Source organism: Anas platyrhynchos, chromosome 2 (assembly GCF_047663525.1).
Source record: "Anas platyrhynchos isolate ZD024472 breed Pekin duck chromosome 2, IASCAAS_PekinDuck_T2T, whole genome shotgun sequence".
Classification (NCBI taxonomy): domain Eukaryota; kingdom Metazoa; phylum Chordata; class Aves; order Anseriformes; family Anatidae; genus Anas; species Anas platyrhynchos.
The window spans coordinates 112,981,980-113,002,353 of record NC_092588.1 but is presented as its reverse complement, the minus strand read 5'-3'; the positions used below and the strand labels follow the sequence as shown (position 1 = coordinate 113,002,353).

Sequence of the window (20,374 nt, the reverse complement as noted above, 5' to 3'; positions counted from 1 at the left end):
CTGATATTCTATTGCAAGTTACTACATTGTGTGGAATCGTGATTACTCAAAAGCAGACTATATAGTTTGTAGCTTACAAATGCGTTGTATTTTTGTTTGTAATTTTTGTCAAATTATTACTTTGAAACAATAACTTTTTACTGTTACCACTTTCAGACATAATTACTTGGATAAATGTAATTCTTCTGAATTGTTATGAATGACATTCTTTGAAATTCACTGGCAATGCTGATGTCACTAAAATGTTTTCAGGATTTGAACCTCAAAACTGGAGCTTGAAAAACAGGAAAATAAACAGAATATTTCTTGCTGTAGTTTGGGCAACTTTCTGATGTTCAAGAATGGAAAAAAACATATTTAACAGATACCAAAGTATTGTATTTGATAACTTATTGATGTGCCTTTAGGTGTGATCAATTGTATATTTATGTACTTAATATCTTGTATATTTATAATCAGGCAGCATCGTTTCCTTAGGGTGACAAGCCTTTTTGTACTATTGCTGTACTCTGTGCATTTTTTTTCAATCTAATTAGGCCTTATTTGTCTTTCTTCCAACCTCTCTTAATGCGTGCTGGGGCAACATTAGCCAGTCAGTCAGACTGAGCTTTAACTGACATTGTAAAGGGTAAATCCCCTGAAGAACAATTTGCATTACAGCAGTCTGCTAGCCAGTCGTCAATATGATCAACTCAACTCTAATAACAATCAATTTTTTCAAAATTATGGGGCCTGAGGATTAAGCACAGCTGAAAATAAAAAAAAGTATGTCAGAATGAAGCAGAAAGTGCTGATGTTTCCTCTGATTATTTATGGACTTCTACAAAACTTGCAGACTTCAAATAAGCCTGTATAGCTTCTTAATAGATCACCTATGGTGATAGACTAAACTTCCGCATACCTCTTTCAGTCTAACAAAACTCCCAGTTCCACCTTAGTGATTAATCATCTCATCCGGTTTAGTAAACATTTTTTATGAGGGATACAATGGCCACGATGATGTGGTGTAGGTATTATAAGAATGGTGTATTATTTTGCATACATTTTTTATTGATGTTGCTGTCTCATACCATAATGCTTAGTTCCATTACTATGACATAGTATTTATGATGAACATTGTTACTGACACTGTTGGAGTTGCTTATTCATGGAACAATTCTACTGCATGCAATACAATGACTAAGTGACATAACAGAATTCTAGTTGTGTGTCTAAGAACATTTTCATGTCTTCCTTGATTTTTTTTTTCCTAGTAAACTCAAGACATTTCTCTTTAGAAAAGAAAGTTTTGTTTTAATGGTTTGTTCTGCAACTGACAAAAGCAAATACTCTTTGCAAAAAAGAAACATTAGTATTCCCGACTTGAAACTTTGATAGCTTTTTTTTTTTCTTTTAGGTTTTGTTATACTGACTCCATAGTTGAAATAAGTAGTTTTAAGATGAAAATTTAAGAAAATCTATGTTCTTTAAAGAATATATTTTTCTCCCAGTGGTAATGCCAATGTTATTAATGTTTCGTCTTATCTTCTCACAGTTCTATGTGCTGAAAGAGTGGGCCAGATGACTAAAACATACAATGACATAGATGCTGTTACACGTCTACTTGAAGAGGCAAGTATTACATCTCTTTAGTTTAGGACCCATACACGGTATGAGAACGTAGTACAGAAATTACATGGTTTTAGTAGTGACTGTTCGTAGACCCTTTTCAAATGAGGAGGAAAAAGTGCCTTGAGTGTATGTAAACTTCATCTCATTGGAAAGGTAAATAATCTTTGTAAACAAATGACCTTTATTTATATTACTCCTATGGATTCATTAATTGTGCTTATTTTTCAACTGGGACCATTTAACTTACTCTTGGCCAAATATTTGCCAAAATGAATGAGAAGAGGAAAAAAATATACCCTTAAATTATTATTATTTTTTTACAGTACATGTAAAGCTAATACTATTATTATTTATAGATTAATCTTATAAGAAAAATCACAAGTACTATTGTATTGATAATTATCTTAGCATCTTTCCAGAAGAATGCACAGATACAAAAACTAAAACTAAAAAATAAAAAAATCTAATGCTCCATTCATCTCCAAGGCATTTTTCTTTAGCTTTATATATATATATATATATATATATATATATATATATATATATATATAGTGGTGTTTTGTTTTGTTTTTGTTTTTAATACTGTTATTATGTACATTGTTATGACTGTAATCCTTGGCTCTCAGGAAATGGTAAAAAAAAAAAAACAAAAAAAAAACAGCTGTCAAGCTACAGGATGGAATACTTATGTTCAGTAAATACCATGATAAATTGTTTGTTTGAAATTAGCTGCTTTTCTGCAGTGAACTTGTGAAAATTTTCCAAATGTTGTTTATGAAGAATTATTCAGGTGAAAACTATTACAATTATATTAGTTTATCTCTGAACATAATTTATTCCTTCATACCTATTTGCTTGCTTATTGCAATGTCAAAAATGGGATCTAGGTGGCCAAGGTATGTGGTCTATTCTTCCTCCAATTCTGCAAGGGGACAAGCATGGTAATACTCACATCTCTCACCTACATTTGATAATATAATCTCAGTACAAAGTCCTGCTTTGAGATAATCTCTTTTAAACAACTTCTTATGAAACTTCAGTACAAACTGATGCTTTATCTAAAAGCCGTGTTCAGGAATAAACTACTTACTTGTAGTAACAGGCTGTTACCTGTTTGTGTCTTGCTTCCTTTGTCTTCTGTGGCTGGGATTTACTTGTATTTGTTTCCATGGCTCCTTCTAGTAATGATGCAGCACTTTGCCAGACTGTTTCCTCCCAGTTTCCCATAGCCAAATGTCTATAGATCCAGAAATCACATTCACAGGAACAATGCTAGAAGGATTTGCCGAGCCAGTTTTAAAGCATCTGGTTTACTTTCCCTACCTGGATGATAGCAAAGGGAAAATGGAGGAATGTGCAGTAGGTGAACCTTTAATAACACAAATATTTTCAGTGAGATTTTTTATTTTTTCATTGGCCATCATTTCCAATTTAATCACTTTTCCTGGGCAGTTGTTTGCACTTACGCCTCCTTTCTCTGTTCTCTAAATGTTGGTTATCACAAGAGATTAAATCTGTTTGCAGAAGTTAAGGTGTAACTACTTCTGCTACCATAACACAGGCAAATGAAAAACAAACTCAAAACCTAAATGTCTGCCTGTTGTTCTTGTTGACAAGCTTTAAATGAATGTATTACAAAGTTGGCAGGGTGGGAGGTGCAGCATTTTTGCCGTGCAGACAGGAAAGAGTAGATCTCAAAACATCTTGCATGCAGATACTCTGAAAATCCGTGCCTATTGCCCTGAAAAGGGAGCAAAGGGAGTGACATCAGGCTTTTTCTGGGTATTTGCTAAGAATGGAAACAGATTCTCCTGTGAACTTGCTTTCTCATCCCTTCCTAAGAATGGTTTAAATGTGCCTAACTTCCTAGAATTGTGGAATCATTAAGTTATCATAATCATTAATTATAGAATCATTAAGACTTCAGTGTTTTTATTACTCATGTTGCTGTAATACATCAATTCCATATCACTGAGAGGAGGAGGCCTGACCCCAAACTGAGATTTTGTGTTGAATTGCTAAAAATTTTTGTAGGAAGTCTAGAGAGGTCTAGAGCCTGGAAACACATTTGTCTTCCTCAGCTTTGAGTCAGACAGAAACCTTGCTACTGGATAGTTCTGCCTCAGTAGAGTCAAAGATGCACTGATATGTGGTTTTTTTCCTCCTCACTTTCTATTTATGAAGTGAACTGAATTGCTGAACAATAAGTTGGCCAAATATGTCAACTAAACATTTTTGGATAGCTTTGTGGGACTTACTGTTCTGAAAGATTGTATGTCAGATTTTATCAAGATTTTATGGGTAGATAATGCCAATGGCTTTTAATGCAAATGCAATCCTGACATTCAAAAATCATTTGGAAAATGCTATATGTCAACACAGCAGTGATCAATAACCCATCACTTTATTATTACAAAACTTCATTTTTTTCACTATGAAAGCCTCTTATTCAAATTCATAGAATCTCATAGAATATCCCAAGTTGGAAGGGGCCCACAAGGATCATCAAGTCCAACTCCTGGGTGCACACAAGACTACCCCAAGTCAAATGCTATGTCTGAGAGTGTTGTCTAAATGCTTCTTGAACTCCGACAGGCTCGGTGTCTTGACCACCTCCCTGGGGAGCCTGTCCCAGTGCCCAACCACCCTCTGGGTGCAGAACCTTTCCCTAACCCCCAGCCCGACCCTCCCCTGTCCCAGCTCCATGCCGTTCCCTTGGGTCCTGTCGCTGTCCCCAGAGAGCAAAGCTCAGCGCCTGCCCCTCCGCTCCCCTCGTGAGGGAGCTGCAGGCTGCCATGAGGCCTCCCCTCAGCCTTCTCTGCTCTGGGCTGAGGAAACCAAGGGACCTCAGCCAGTCCTTATAGCTCCAGACCCTTCAACATCTTTGTAGCCTTCCTTTGGATGCTCTCTAATTGTTTTCTTGTATTGTGGCACCCAAAACTGCACCCAGTACTCAAGGCGAAGCCACACCAGAGCAGAGTATAGTAGGAACATGTTTATCGACTTACTTCCAGTTCAGGTTAGGACTAGTTGTAGGTTTTTTTGGCTTTGTCGTGTGTGTCACAAGGTAGATTTTAGTCATAAATCAAATGGTTGTCAGCTGGGTAAATAAGCCCCAAATAGTATTTTCTGTAAATATGTGAAAGGAAGAAAACTGCTCTTCAAATGGTGTTGAACTAAAGATAACTGGGGAGACGACCACAGTGCCATTTTTGCACTATTTTAGAATAATTCTAGTAATTGAATAAGGGAAATCATCAGTGAAAACGCTTAATTAATGTTGCAGAGTTTTATGCTGCATAATCTGCCACAGGCAGATTACAACCTAGTGTATAGATATGTGTCATCAGTGGGACTGGCCCCTAATTTTTATTGGTATGTGTAGTGTCTGGCTGAGCTATTTCCAATTCTGTGCACATAGAAAGAGGTAACAAAGGGGAAATGAGAATTCTACTTCATGTAGATTTGAGCATCTGCAAAAAAAAAAAAAAAAAAGAAAGGGATAGGGTGTGGTTTTATATTAAAGCACTAATGACCTGCTTACATGAAGAGAATAGGAGGCTGAATACTCACTGTAATGGGACAGGCTCCTGCACTGCTGGCTGCATTCTATTTCAAGGTAGAGCCAGTGGAAACTGCAGAATGCTTTGAGTTCTTTGGCATTTTTACCGTGTTTCTGAAGTCCTTAAAATGAAACTTGTGAAGTTCTGTGATTGTATTCTGCAAATTATATACCAAGGTGATAGAATAGTTTCCCTCGGTAGTCTCTCAAAGCCATAATGGAGAACTAGTTCTGGTTTAACTTACATTGTTTGACGTTAGACCCTAAAGCTATGCTATGGTTCAGTACCTCTGTATGAGCTAGTCTTTTCTGAATGTCGGTGTTACATAAACAGAAAGAGAAAAAGAAAATTAGCAAAGCCTAAACAAACAACCCTTGCAGAAGGGAAAAAAAAAAAAGTCTTTCTGTTGTTTTAATTACTTGTATCTTCCTTTCTATGACAAACTTACCCTTTTCTCTGCCATTTGCTTTCTTTTCTTAACGCTCTACAGAAAGAACGAGACTTAGAATTAGCTGCTCGGATTGGCCAGTCACTTCTAAAGAAGAATAAGTCACTGACAGAAAGAAATGAGTTCCTTGAGGAGCAAGTAGAACACATCAGGGAAGAGGTAAGATTTTCATGCTTGAGGTATCTGCAGTGACGGGGAGAATTTTCGTTCTTTACCTTTTCCATACTTAATTTTCCTGGGCATCCCATCCATAGCAGGTCAATCCATGTTGTAGTAGCTTGGACAGCCATTTTTATACCATGTAAACTTGCAAATGTATGACCAAAAAAAAAAATCATTTGACCTGTTGGCTCAAATCAAGGCCATTTGGAGGGCGGGGGTGGAGTACTGACTTATGCTATGCCTCAGATTTCATTTTCCTCAAAATCAGCTGTTCTTTTGGTTCTGAGTCACTCTACCCACTGTTTTCTTCTACTGGTTTTGTCCTTGTTCCCACCCTATGTATAATTCCCCTCACTAATCACTTTTTCCCTTCTGCAGCTCTTTCTTTTTCTTGTTTCTCCCCTGAATCTTTCTCAGTCCTCTCACATCCTCTCCGATGGATGTTTAATTGCTTTTTCCCTAATGCTTTTCTATTTATACCCAAGTTGAATTTCGGCTTTTAGATCATGCCATTTGAATGCTAAGAGTGCTTCCCTTTGCTTCTCAAATTGAATATGACTGCTTTTTATATTTATAGAGATTCCAGTAGTGCACACTCACTGAAATCATGTGCATTCCACTTTTTCCAATTTCATAGAGTGGTGTTAAGACTCCATTTTTCAGATGGATCAGGATACATTTTAGTGATTACTAATTTTTATTTAACACACTCTGTATGTATGAACTTGTCAATGTTAGGGAGTGCTGGGTTATGCTGTGAAGCAAAGGGTGGGACTTGCTACCTTTTGTCAAGATTGCTCAGATCTTTCAGTTTCTTGTCATTTGGCTGTCTGTCTTTTCAGGAAACTGGCAGGATCTATTGAAGCGTGGACTGTTAGCCTGCTGCAGTACAGACATTTCTCTCAGTTTTTGACTGCAGTGACAATGCTTTAGACTGTTGATGAATACGTTTAAAATATAATGTGACGGTGCATGTCTTTTTGAATTAGTGTGTTCTATAAAATGTAACTGAAAACTTTTAATTATTTGATATAATGCCTTGTTTTACACATACTGTTGCATTTCTAATTGAACATTTATACAGTTGATATTTCTTACTGTATTCCTCTGAATGGGGAGTGGGTTGCTGTAGGTACTGGCAGATTCTCGCTGAATGGATCTTCAATGGAACCATACAGGATGCTTTAAAAGACCTCTCCATCTATAATTCAGTGTCACTATTTAAACTCTGCTGACTTACTGACTGACTGAGGTAGAGGCAAATGTTGTTTCTTATGTTCAGGGGCAGTGATGTTGGTTTGTGAACCTTGCTCATATGTACATTTGAACAAGAGGGAGAGGAATCCCAGAGGTGTAGGGCAAGCAGGAGAACAATGAAACACAGTGGAATAAAAACTTTAAAAATGTCTGCTACTAAAAATGCTCAGGGATGTAGGGGGTTGAATGATATCCAAGATGGGGGCTGATAAGTAAAGCATGGATGGAGAGATCCCAGATGCACTATAAATGGCAGTGAAGCACCCACAGAGAATTAATCTCTTTCGGCCTACACTTTTTGGCAAGGAAAACTAATTATATTCTATCCAAAAGAGTGCTATTGCTTGTTGCCCGTCATGTGGCAGACACTTATTTGTGCATTGGTTGATTTGGCATTTACTAGGCATGCATATAATGACTGGGCAGGCATTCATACCATGCATCCAGAATGGAGGATTTGGTTGAGGAAGGTGTGAGGATGGAGGTAGTGGCTGCCTTTGCCAGGCCTGGTTTTTATGGGACTCTGGAGCAGCACTAGGAAAAGGAACACCAAAAATAAGCTTCTTACCAGATGGCTTGGTACACTGGGCCATGTGTTTTATCAACGCCCATCTTTCATGCTGTCATTTTGACTCCTTCAGAAATTGATGCTTTTGAGGCAGAGCGCATCAGGCTTGGAGCTCATGATGCTTGCATATTGAAATTCTTTCTTTAGTTGATTTCAGATCTCCTCATAATGCTGAATTTTGAATATATGAAAAAAAAATGGTAACTTAGACAATTGTCCCTGTAGGCAAGGGAAGAGAAGAGAATTGAATGGAGACTTTTAAAATTCTGTAAAAACTGTCTAAAATTGTTTGTCTGAAGGAAATTGGGTTTCTGTAATATGTAGAAAAAATGACTGTGTAGTGTAAAGTTAAGGTTTTATTGGTATGTGTGTCGTGCTATAAATAACCTAGAGCAAGCTGCCTACAACCATGTCCAGGTGGTGTTTGAATATCCCCAAGGAGGGAGCCCTTACAGCCTCTCTGGGCAACCTGTGCCAGTGCTCAGTCACCCACGCAGTGCAGAAGTGCTTCCTGAACCTCCTGTGCTTCAGCTTGTGCCCATGGCCTTTTGTCTTCTTCCCATAAAAGGTTACTCTCTCTAGCTGTTCACCCTCCTTTGGGGAATTGGAATGCTTGGAAATGGCAGTAAAAATAGTATGCTCAGTTGTTTTGGTATATGGAGGAAAAAGATAGAAAAAGCTAGAGATGATCTAGGGCCCATCCACTGACAGTATCTGTTTCCTTGCTACTTGAAGAGGCTGAGCCATAATGTGCTGGAAGGAAGTAGATTGATATTTTGGCATGGTTTTTAGCTTTCCCTGAAATGGAGAAAAATGAACCTCGCAGAATGAATGCATTGATTTTGTTTCATGGCTGAAATGTGGTTTGTTGGTTTTTTTTTCCTTGCATTTTTAAAAATGTGCATTTCCTTTTTGAAACCATGTCTCAGGAGGACTTTGGTGCCTTAGCACATACGGTTTTGCAGAGTAGCTGTAGTAAAGTAAATGACCTTGTTTGTTTAAAAATTTGTGTAGTTTAAGTGCTTTATTGCATTGAGCCTTCTTTTTGTTTGATGTTAATGTAGCTTAAATATATTTTATTGGCACTCTTCAGGTTTTGCCAGTAATAACTGCAGGTATAATTATGCCTACAATACAAAAAGTAGAAGTCTAATAAAAATGAATGTGCTCTGCAATCTGCGCATTGGAAAGTGAGTACTAAAGACCAAGTCTTACAGTGCAAGTGGGAGGAAACATTAGTCTGATCATTTATGCTATTTAGACTTATGCAAGGAAAAAATAAAGAACCGCTTACCACTGAGGTCTTGAATTGCAGCTGTGAAGTGGCCTAAGTGCTACTGTGTAATTGGCCCTTTAACCCTTCTGTTGAAGAATCAAAATACAAATTCAACAAGGTTAAGTTTGTGTAGCTCACAGTTGCAGAGAATCCTAACCACCCAATTAGGTTTTGTTCGTTCGTGGTACGTGTATGGGATTCCTGTGTGCCTCTTTGCCAGACTCGTGTTCTGGAGTCATCAGAGGCCCAAACTACACCCAGAAACTGACTGCAGCCACCACAAGTACAGCAACCTCAGAATGGCAGCTTGCCACTGTGTGTTGCTCTGCAGCTCAACAGACAATTGAGTCTCAAATGTAACCTTCCTGCGCAAGCACTGTAATAATTTTATCTACAGTCTACTGAAGAGGAAGAAATGTTAGTCTGCAAGGTCTGTGTTCTAGCCAGATGGTGACAGTCATTATGTAAAATGCAAAATGAAGTGATGTTTGCCGTGATGGTGTCATGTTAATTTCTTGCAATATCACTGCAGTGTATCTTTTTTTTCCAAATGTGAATCTAGACTAATGCAGTAGGCAGTCAGGATTTTTCATCTTAAACATTTTTCTTTTTTACCGTATTTAGTATCAGTGAAGAATTGCATTTTTCTATTTTTAAAACAGAAAATGTAGAAAATGTAATGTCTACTTTAAATGTATGCTTTGTCTTTCTTTTTAATACATAGAGGAATGGTTTCTGGTCTCTTCCAGTTTTGACCACTTAATTTAGTTTGAAGGTGATGCTTGGAGGTTGAATAACCAATTAATAGTGGGTTTACTTGACAATGTGTCTAGAAAAGCAAGTTACTGATCTGCAAGCTGTTTCTTTGTGCAGGTTTCTCAGTTACGGCATGAGCTTTCCATGAAAGATGAGCTGCTCCAGTTCTATACCAGTGCTGCTGAAGAAAGTGAGCCAGAGTCCATCTGTTCCACTCCGTAAGTTATTGATCTGCAATGCTGAACCTTCATCTGGTACTAAGCAGGGGTGGTTTGGACAATTTTCATAGCTTATTCAATGTCATTCAAGGCAGTAAAATGATCCCTGTAAAGGCTGGAGCTATAAAACTATGAACTTGGTGCGTGGCACAAGCTGGAAGGATTTGCACTGAACCAGCTGGCTATACTGGTGCCAACAAGAGTCGGGGAGTGAGGAAAGAAGATAGGAAGGCTGCTGACACAGCACTGTAACTTGCACAGGAGCTGGCTCTCTGTGGCAATGAGGCTGGCACTGATCCCGCTTATGGTACCCCACATCTCTGCACACTGCTAGAACGTGCTACGTGTGTGACCTTTGTGCTTGAAGAACCTGAAGGACGCTGAAAAATGTTACGCTGTTTTCGGTAGCAGAGGAAAGGAAATAAAGCACGGTTTATAGCATGTGTTCCAGGCAATTAGCTGGCTGAACAGCGTTGCAGCCTCTGAGGGGCTGTCTGCCCTTGCTTGCAAAGTTATTACTGCGTTCTGGTGAGACATATGCAGCATTAATCAGGGAGCTGTTGGATTGCTATAGTAAGGTTGTTTCTTTTCTCATGGTCTTTTCCAAAGGAGATGTCGGGAACTAAAAATTACTGAAACTATATTGCTGCCCAAACATACTGCCATGAACAAAGGTGTACTTCATGTGGCTCTGGTTGTCTTTGAGACCTCTGTTCAGTCTATTTTCTTGTGAGATTGGCCATCATGCAAGTAAAAATGAGTTAAAACCTGTTTGTTTTTATTTTTTTACAAGTCTCAAGAGGAATGAATCTTCCTCCTCCGTCCAGAACTACTTTCACTTGGATTCTCTTCAAAAGAAACTCAAGGACCTCGAAGAAGAGAATGTTGTACTTAGATCTGAGGTAAAATTGCTTCCTTTGTGTTTTGCTTAACACAGTTCATTTAAGTGCTAGAACACAGGTACTGAGAAGTGTGTATTAAAAGCTGTGAGAGAGTCTAATTAAGAGTACGTAATTCCACATGTGACAAAGATCTCTTTGTAGTTATTTAATCATAGTCCTTTATCCTTCTAAATGAAGGAAAAACTGAAACATGGGAGCTACATGAAACTACAGTCATAGCAGTTTCCTTGCCAGCAGAATGTGGTAAGGTGTACAGCCTTGAGGAGAGCAGGAGCTACAGGCAGGTTTTGGAGTACAGCACTGTGGCCTGAAGCCTACCATAAAGGGCTGACCCAGTAGCCATGGGTGATTTTAGTTGCAGTTCTGAAGTTTGCAGGCTAATAGGGTCTCTGGTAAAAATTCAGTGTTTGCCAAAATATAAATTGATAGGCTAAATTTGCATCAATTATCTTCAATTTTGTTTCAAGTCTGTTCATATTTTAAGATTGTGTCTTTCTTGCCCCTTATGTGTGTGAGTATTCTGTTTGTTTTACAGATGACACTTTTAAAAAATTTATATATTGTTCCATGTCTAGCAGAAATAACACTCCCTAATATAATATCTTATAAACAATTTTATATTAAATTTCAATACAGTTTCTAAGCTTTGACAGCATATTACCATTTTGCAAACAAGTAGCAGGGTATAGGAGAAAAACTATTTTTGGGCAAAGAACCAATGTATGGAAACATAGTATGATGACCATTTTCTACTGCAAATGCAGGGCCCGTTGAAAATAGTGTTGTCTTTGGACAAGACACTGCATAATGGAGAGTGCTGTACACTTCACTGAGAAGTCACACACACCAGCAAGATGAGCAATAGGTGGTTTGAGGATAATGAAGGTAGGGTTAGAACTGTGAGAGGGCCACTGCTTCAGGAACTTATAGGAGAAATCTCTGTAGCACTAACTTTCCTTACAGAGAAATGCGGTCTGCGCCAGTGAGCCGCAGCATGGAGCCAAAATTAAACCTCTGAGCTATGCAGCTCTCTGTGGATGGCTTTTGTGAGTCTGTGCATATCCCCAGCACTTGGCACATGTTACTTGCCCACCGAGGTGGTGCTAGACATAACCAGCTGGGTGTAACCAGGCTCCTCTTGGTGCTCCTAGAGTTGGAGGAGGAAAGACAAAGGAGGGAGGTAGCACTGAGGTTTTATGTGGAATACACAGTTACAGTGCCAGGAATTTTCAAATACTATCTGAATGCTTTTTTTCAGGTATACAAGTATTTAAATCAAGCATTTAGTTAGATTCCTGGCTTTGTTCAGGTGACCAGATCAAGCTCTACATATGTGGCTTTTGTATGTTTAGGACTTCTTTTTTTAATGTAAAATATGTTGGTGACATCTAGTGGGGATGAGGGGATACTGGTACAAGTTTCTCTATGCAGCAGCATCTCTGCAGAATACTCACCTGGCCCCTTTTTCTGGAACATGAGGGAGGGCAGGCAAAAATCAGTGTTTCTCACTGTCTTTCTGGAGGAGTGATTAGAAAAGCTTCTCTCTGAAGCAAATGGAAACGCAGCAACATGCTGGCAAAGAACAAACATGCTAATGTAGCATATTTGATGTGGATTTCTTGAATAGGCCTGTCAGCTGAAGACTGAAACAATCACTTATGAAGAGAAAGAACAACAGCTTGTCAATGACTGCGTAAAAGAGCTAAGTATGTCCTTTTTATTTTTTTTCCTTCTCGTTTGAGATTGTTCAATGAAAAAGAAAAAAAAAAAAGTCAGATCAGGCATTTTTTTTCCTTCAGTACTTATCCCAACCATTTGTATAAGGAAAATAAGAGAATTTCCAGCTGACCTGTTATATGCAGCTGTAAGCTAAATCTTTCTCAAATGCAGAGTAATTTTGCACAGAAAATATTAATGTTAAGGAAAAGTACAGTCTCCTTTGTAACATGAACACTTTGTGTCATTCTGGTTTAGTGTCGTACTGTTTGGTGTTTGTTGTTTTTTGTTTTTTTTTTTTCAATAAAATGGTACTGTATGTTGAGGAAGGATTCTGCTGAATCAAGTAATGTTCTGAAAGAGCATGTTTCTGCTTGCTTTTTTTGCATGTTGTAATGTTGATTGTAATCACTTTTCTTAAAGGGGATGCAAACATCCAGATTGCCAATATCTCCGAGGAGTTAGCAAAGAAAACTGAAGATGCTGCCCGGCAGCAGGAAGAAATCACCCATCTCCTCTCTCAGATTGTTGATCTACAGAAAAAGGCAAAAGCTGTAAGGAATCCACTTGCAAGATTATTGCTATAATTAACTACCATTGTAGCTGGAAGACAAGTTACAATTTTCTGTATGCTAGAGCCTAAAGGAAATTTTCCACCCTCCTTATCTAGGTGTCAGTTTGATATTTAGTATATAGCATACTTGACTGGAAAGTATATATTTATTAAAAATGCTTATGTTATATATCAAATACAGTAATTAAATTTATTTTAAAACTTAGATGTAAAACTCGTCGCTGAATTACTAATGACTTTAGTAACACAAGAATATCAGTACAAGTATTTCAGTTGGCAGATACTCATTAGTGTTAGGGTCTGGGAGGTTCATTTAGCAGGGTATATAGGCTAATGTTGAGTGCGTAATAATATTTTAATATTAATATTTTTCTATTAATATTTTTAAATGTTGTTCAAATGTTTTTAAACTAAGAAGTGATGCAGAAGGTCTTGACAAAAGCTAGAAATTTCCTGCTTACCTGTGATGCAGGTTACGGACATAATGGCAGGACAAAACATCCCAGTATTTCTAACATTTTTTGTCACATTTTAGTGTGCGGTTGAAAATGAAGAACTCGTTCAGCATTTAGGAGCAGCTAAAGATGCCCAGAGACAGCTCACAGCAGAGGTGAGTACTCTACTTAATATTAGAATAACTTAGAAGTAGGGCAATGACTATTTGCTCTACCATGGCAGTTTTCATCTAATCTGGATCAAGAGTATATGTAATTTTGTGTATGTGTTTCACAGAATCACAGAACTGTGACCCCATGCCAAGCAGGGTCACCCTGCGCGTGTTGCACAGGATTGCATCTAGGCGGGTTTTGAATATCTCCAGAGAAGGAGACTCTACAGCCTCCTTGGGCAACCTGTACCAGTGCTCTGCCACCCTCACTGTAAAGAAGTGTTTCCTCATATTCAGCTGGAACTTCCTGTGTTTCAGTTTGTACCTGTTGCCTCTCGTCCTGTCGCTGGGCGCACACACACACACACACACACACACATTTTTTTCCCCATTAGAGTGCAAAACCATTTCCTTCTTGTTCTGTCCTGCTTCAACTGGCACACATTTTCAAAAACTGAGACTTATGGGCTGTATAGGAAACGTTTTCAAGGATGATTTATATGGGCTGGTATTTTAGGCCTATTCTGAATAGTGAGGTAACATGGAAAAACTCACTCATACTGTATTCAGTAAGTAAACCAAAGACAGTCAACTGTTGCTGGCTTTCTTCTGGGTGCTATATTCACGTGTATAAAATGTACAAAACAAAATGAAAAAAGCCTGATCCCCTTAGGATGTGTCTTGTACTTGGACTATTTGGTGTCAGAAGTGGGAATGCCCATCAAAGCCTTTCCTACTGGTGGTCCTTTTCTATCTGTGGTGCTCCACAAAGATTGAGCTCATGCATCTCCATTGGGTTCTCTGTTTCTAAGCTGAGGAGCTTATTTTTATGAAACTCATGTTTCAGCATGCAGTATTTCAGACTTCTGCCCCTTTGCCAAGCTTTGTTGAAATGGCTAGTGCAGTCCATAATGTCTTTGATTGTTTTCTGTATATTACAGTTGCGTGAGCTGGAAGACAAGTATGCAGAATGCATGGAAATGCTACATGAGGCTCAAGAAGAGCTGAAAAACCTTAGGAACAAGACTATGCCAAATGCCATCTCACGTCGGTACCACTCTCTTGGTCTCTTCCCTATGGTAAGAAGATAAGAACACACCAGAAAACAGCCAAAGGAAGAAAACATGAGTGTTTGCATCTGAATTACAGCCTCAGGGATGGGATATGCTAGGCCAGACAGGAGCATGGATGAAATATGTATGCACGGTTTTACAGGATACCTGAGTGATTGACTCTGCATGCCTGGTTCTCAAACAGTGGTGCTGTGTAGTTAGTTGTTCTCACTGCAGTATTATCTACAATCTGAAGCTGCCTGTGCTTCTTATACTCTAAATCACAGGTAGCATTAATAGATTGTTACACAGTTCTGTACAACTTTGTTATGCATCTCCTGGATAGTGGTGTCTGGTTTTTGATAGGATCTTCCTGATTTTCATCAATATCCTTGGAGATGTAACTTCCTGATAACATAACTGATTGCTTCCAGATGTGCTTTCAGGACTCTTCTGGGGGTCTTCTAGTCACTCATATACATTCTAGTTCTTCAGTACTTGAATATTACGCATACATTCTTGTTTTAGTAATGCTGAAAATTCAGTGGTTTGTTAAAATAATTTCATGGTCCCTTCTGAGGTGGAATATAGGCCAACTTAAAGTACAGACATTTAATAATGTAAGTTGTATTTGCACAAATGCAATTGAAAAGCTCAGCTGAAAGCTGATAAAAGTATGCTCGTTCTCAGATAGGTTTGTATGTTTTATATAAAATGGTTTTAAAATGCTGATTCAGGGAACCAAGCATTTAGATTGTGTATTTAACTACATTTAGGCAGTAATGCTTACCGACCAGCACTGGAAAACTGGTAGTCCGTCACCTTTAACCCCATGGCAGAAGTATGTAATATTTTATGCCAAGAACTGTGCCTTTTCTTGTGGGTTGGTGGGTAATGTTGTGAATGGAAAGAATGCTTTCAGGTTGTTTTAAATAAAAACAAATTGAGCAAAACTTTTGATGTGAGGGGAGGGTGTTATTGAGTAGGGAATTTACTACAAAAAGATTGGGGACTTGGGTTCTGTTGTTGTCTCTAATGGTGTTTTATTTCAGGATCTTTGTCATAGTTATCTATGTTATGTCTCCTGTGGTATACGTAGCCCTGTGAAGCTAAGCCATAACTTGTCAGTCATTTAGTACATTTATTAGTCTTCCAACTTTCCAGTCAATTTTCGTTTGTAAATGTATATTTTTTCTGGAATGGCAATTTATTGGTCATTAGGCAATTTTTTTTTTTGAACTAATTAATTACTTTCTGCAGCAACAACCTATTAACCTATACTCTGTTTTTTGTTTTTGTTTTTTTTTTTTTCTTTTGTGCTTGTTTTTAACAGGATTCTTTGGCAGCAGAAATAGAAGGGTCAATGAGGAAAGAACTACATTTAGATGAACCTGACTCTCCTGACTTGGCGTATGACTGAAAAGAATTGCTTTCTAATTGATTGATTCTATCTGAAGTTAATTATTAAGTGATAAGAAAGGAAGAGATGGGAAATATTTGAGCTAGGGATTTATAAGGAAAAATTTCTGGAAAAGTGTGAATGACAGAGGGAAGGGAAAATAAGCAACCCTATAATGTGATAATTTACATTTTTCTATTTAAGTTACCAAAGGAGAACTCCCACATATAGTTTTTGCCTTACCTTACAAACTTTTTATCCTTGAGTGCTGAAAATGTGGTTCTGAGAATGAAACAAAGATTGTTTTTCTTGTGTTTTACCACACTGTGTTTCTTCAGTAAATTATATGGGGATTCAGTCCCTTGGGTTTTCTTCAGACGTTAGAGCAGAATTAACCAGGTAATTATTGAACTAATCCAGTTTTTACAGGAAGAGCATTGATGAAGGCAGGGATTCAGTGTGGTTGTATACTTGCTCTGCTGCCAGTTACACCTGTGTAGATTAGTTGGCATGCATTCTGCTAAAGCTCTCTTCAATTATACAGGAATAGTTTGAAATAAGTAGTTGTGAAGGTCCAAAAGCTAAAGATAGATGCAGCTTGGCAGAACTAGCTTTATTGACGTAAGTTGCATGTGTACCTCAACAGGTTTATCTCACCTAATTGCACAAATTAGGTTAATTTGAAACAATTTAATCCTAATTAAGGGGGTCTTTAAGAGCGTTGTACCTGTTTTGACCAGACCCTTAGAAAGAAAGGACAGTCAGGGACTGTATGGGAACCACTTCCAAGAAGTCTTCCAAGTATATTTATGAACCATTTGACACATACTTTAACCTTCTCAGAGCAGAAGTCAATAAATGTAAATGAGCTTTTGACAAAGTGAGATGTCAATTAGAAAAATGTAAGATCAAAACTTCTATATAACTTCTATAGGATTTCTTTTTATGCCTATACCAAAGAAGGACACCTTTTTTTTTTTTTTTAGATTTCATAGCTCTTCTGGGTTTAATTTATCTGATGAACAGTGGTAACTGTAACCTCCATGGGACTGTTTATTGATAGATACTCTTAGATTCAGTCTCTTAAAGAAAAACAGCCATAGACTTGGAGCCTACGTATGAAGGATGTAATTGTTGAGCATGCTTGGACAGAATGGCAAAAATTTGAATGACATTGAATAAGGCATAAGGCATGCTGTCATTGTTATACCACTGCTGCATTACCTTGCTGCAGTGGTGTAACTGCAGCATTACCTTGCTGCAGTTGGAGGGTTGTGCTCTTCTTGTGTTCAGCCACTGTTGTGCTGTAAAATAAATCAGTAATAGTGCTTTTTTACCATGATGTAGGGCAAGTTTACTTTATCACAAACCTTCTGCTGAAGTGTCATCTGATCTTAATTTTGAAACAGATGAACAGAGTTTGTTATGATGCCAGAACAATGGTGATGAAAAACAAACTGTATAACTAAGTCAAAAGTTAGGTTTCCAGTCCTGACAGTCTCTCCCTAGAGACTCTTGCTCCATTGTTTTTCTGATTTATTTTCCTTTAAAAAAAATGCTACTTAAGGGGGTGGGAAATTGATTGCAAAAAGAAGTGCAAGATTTGCTTGCAGTAGAGAAAATCCAAATTCTCTTTTGAAATGAATTAGCTAGCTCATAGTTAAGAATTGAACGAATGGAAATGATTTTTCTTTTTTTAAAATCTAATTTTCACACAATGTCTTTAACCGTTTTTTTTTTTTGGTAATGTACTGAAATGCCCTTTCACTTAATTTGTATGAAGATTTGAGGGGGTCCATGCACCCAAACATTCTGTCTAAAATATTCTAGGATGATAAATGTGTTATATTGATAGGTTGAATGTAGTGGCCAGACTGTAGTGAATATGGGACCCTACATATACTTCTTTACAAATACTCTAAAGGTGTTTGGTGGACCTGTGATAGGGTTATCTGTTTCTCTGGTTGTTCTTAAAGTAAAAAGGCACTGTGTGATTACTAACTATGTGTATCTCTTACCAGTCATCAGAAGCGGGTCTTCGAAACTGTGAGAAATGTTAACCAAGTTGTCAAGCAAAGATCCATGACTCCATCACCAATGAATATCCCAGGCTCTAACCAGTCCTCTGCTATGAACTCACTCATGTCTAGTTGTGTCAGCACTCCACGATCCAGTTTCTATGGGGGAGACATCTCTAACATTATGATAGACAACAAGACTAATAGCATCATCCTAGAGACAGAATCCTCTGAGAATGGGTCAGTACTGTAACACTGGGCTTTGTTTTTGGTTTGTTTCTAACATTGAGGCAAAGAGTTTCTGTTTTCCCCTTTTTGTCTCACATCGTGCAGTTAACATGGTGACCTGTATCTTCAAAAGTTACTTTATTTTGTGCTTTTAGTTCCTGAGCTCTGAAGTTTTTATTTATGTTTTTAAAAAGGCTTTTATTATTTATTTATTTAAAAATGCATTTTTTATTTTTTTAAAAAGGCTTTTTGAAAGTACTGTGTATCAATTTCTGCAACTCACACCTGTTTGGGGATGCATCATCACCAGATAATGTAAAACCACACTTTGTACAAATGTGGTTCAATACTTAAATACATTTATTTTCAGAATTTTACATTAATGCCATGGAGTTCCAACCTAAGTTGCAGCTACAGCTAACTCTTGATCCTGAAAATAAATAAATAACGTAGTGGATGGCTGGATGTAGACAACCTGATGTAAAAACTTGTGGAGGAAACCAGTTAGAAGTTAACTCCTCCAGCTATTTGTCTCTTCCCCCAGTATAGCTTCACATACTTTATAGCAAAAATTAATTAATGTCTCAAAACAAACAAGGAATATTTATCAGCATAACATACTTGTGTGACTTACTGATTTATTTTTGCAGTGTTGGACCTGTAAGACTTGGCCTACTCACTTGAGTTTGTCTAACCATGAGAGAGAGAGAGAGAGAGAGAACAAGTAGACATCTCTCAACTCTTTGCAGGAGGAAGCTCTTAAAAGCACAGCTTTTCCAACCAGGAACTAAGATTCAAAATGGTTTTAATATGAAAGAGAAAGTATTGGTGTTTTGACTTTGAGCTCTCTCAAAGAGTAGTGAGTTGTTCCCAGTTAGAGTAAGTTCAAGGTGTTAAAAAAAAAAAAAAAAAAACTGTTCAAGATGTCTCAAAACTGTTATGTGAAAGTTTTATGCTTCTCAAAGATTTTTTTTCCCACCTCTACTTTTTTTTTTTTTTTCCTGTTATGTTTTAGAAATGAAGACAGAATGAAGAAGCCTGGCACTCCAGGGACACCAGGCTCTAGTGACCTAGAGACTGCCCTTCGCAGGCTGTCCCTTAGGCGGGAGAATTACCTCTCGGAGCGGAAGTTCTTTGAAGAAGAGCAGGAGAGGAAGTTGCGGGAACTGGCAGAAAAGGGTGAACTCCGTAGTGGTTCCGTTACTCCCACAGAGAGCATCATGTCCCTGGGAACTCACTCCAGATTTTCAGAATTCACTGGATATTCGGGAATGTCTATCAGCAGTCGCTCCTACCTGCCAGAAAAGCTTCAGATTGTGAAACCACTAGAAGGTGATAACAAAGGGCCTCGGCCTTTATCTGTTCTTCTTAGTGACTCTTTGTGGTCTCTTATCCATCATCAGAAAGCAGGAAATCTTTGCAATACATACTCTTTTTACTTTAGAGACAGTAATCCACGCTGTTGGTTTGAAATCTTCTAGCTACTACGTTTTTCCACAAGCCTTAAAAGTGTTAGAAAACAAATCCAGCTGAGGGAATGAAGTAAGTGTTACAGGCCATACGTGCATAAGCAGTACTCCCTTATATGTGAGCTAAATCTCAATGCTACTGTTTCATACTTAGAAAAGAAAGGTAGTTGATTATCGAAAATCAAGTAACAGAGTATGAGTTCATCAAATCTCTGTTCTGCAAAAGTCTGCAAAGACTTTTACTTAGTTTATTACTTTATTAGTTCATTTGGTCTAATAGGACTACCTGTGTGATTAAAGATGACCTCTGGACTTTAATTGGCTGTTTGAGAGGTCACGCTTGAGTTTCTATGGCTTTGGTTTCATGCATGAAATAGGTTATTTTAGCCAAATTTCCTCCCTGTTGTCTCAGAAAAACACAAGGTGTAGGTTACTGGTAGTCAGGACTAGAGCTTTATTTCAGAGCTAAGTGCATTTCTGTGGTCTACCTAAGTTGACAGTACATAAGAGTAGTATAGTCTCCCTGGATTTCTTCAGATCTTTCAGGTTA

General features: G+C 37.9%; 1 protein-coding gene across 17 annotated transcripts in view; it reads left to right on the top strand.

Annotated features, from left to right (window-relative positions):
- TRAK1 (trafficking kinesin protein 1) overlaps nt 1–20,374 on the top strand; it is a 130,501-nt gene that overhangs the window by 91,827 nt on the left and 18,300 nt on the right. For all 17 annotated transcript variants that reach the window (XM_072033370.1, XM_072033374.1, XM_072033364.1 and 14 more), the window contains 11 exons: nt 1,535–1,611; nt 5,665–5,781; nt 9,759–9,859; nt 10,653–10,761; nt 12,389–12,467; nt 12,901–13,031; nt 13,587–13,661; nt 14,600–14,737; nt 16,044–16,120; nt 18,131–18,367; nt 19,371–19,687. In XM_072033370.1, the coding sequence (XP_071889471.1) occupies nt 1,561–1,611; nt 5,665–5,781; nt 9,759–9,859; nt 10,653–10,761; nt 12,389–12,467; nt 12,901–13,031; nt 13,587–13,661; nt 14,600–14,737; nt 16,044–16,120; nt 18,131–18,367; nt 19,371–19,687 (1,432 nt within the window). In that variant the 5' untranslated portion in view covers nt 1,535–1,560. The remainder of the gene's footprint in view (nt 1–1,534; nt 1,612–5,664; nt 5,782–9,758; nt 9,860–10,652; nt 10,762–12,388; nt 12,468–12,900; nt 13,032–13,586; nt 13,662–14,599; nt 14,738–16,043; nt 16,121–18,130; nt 18,368–19,370; nt 19,688–20,374) is intronic.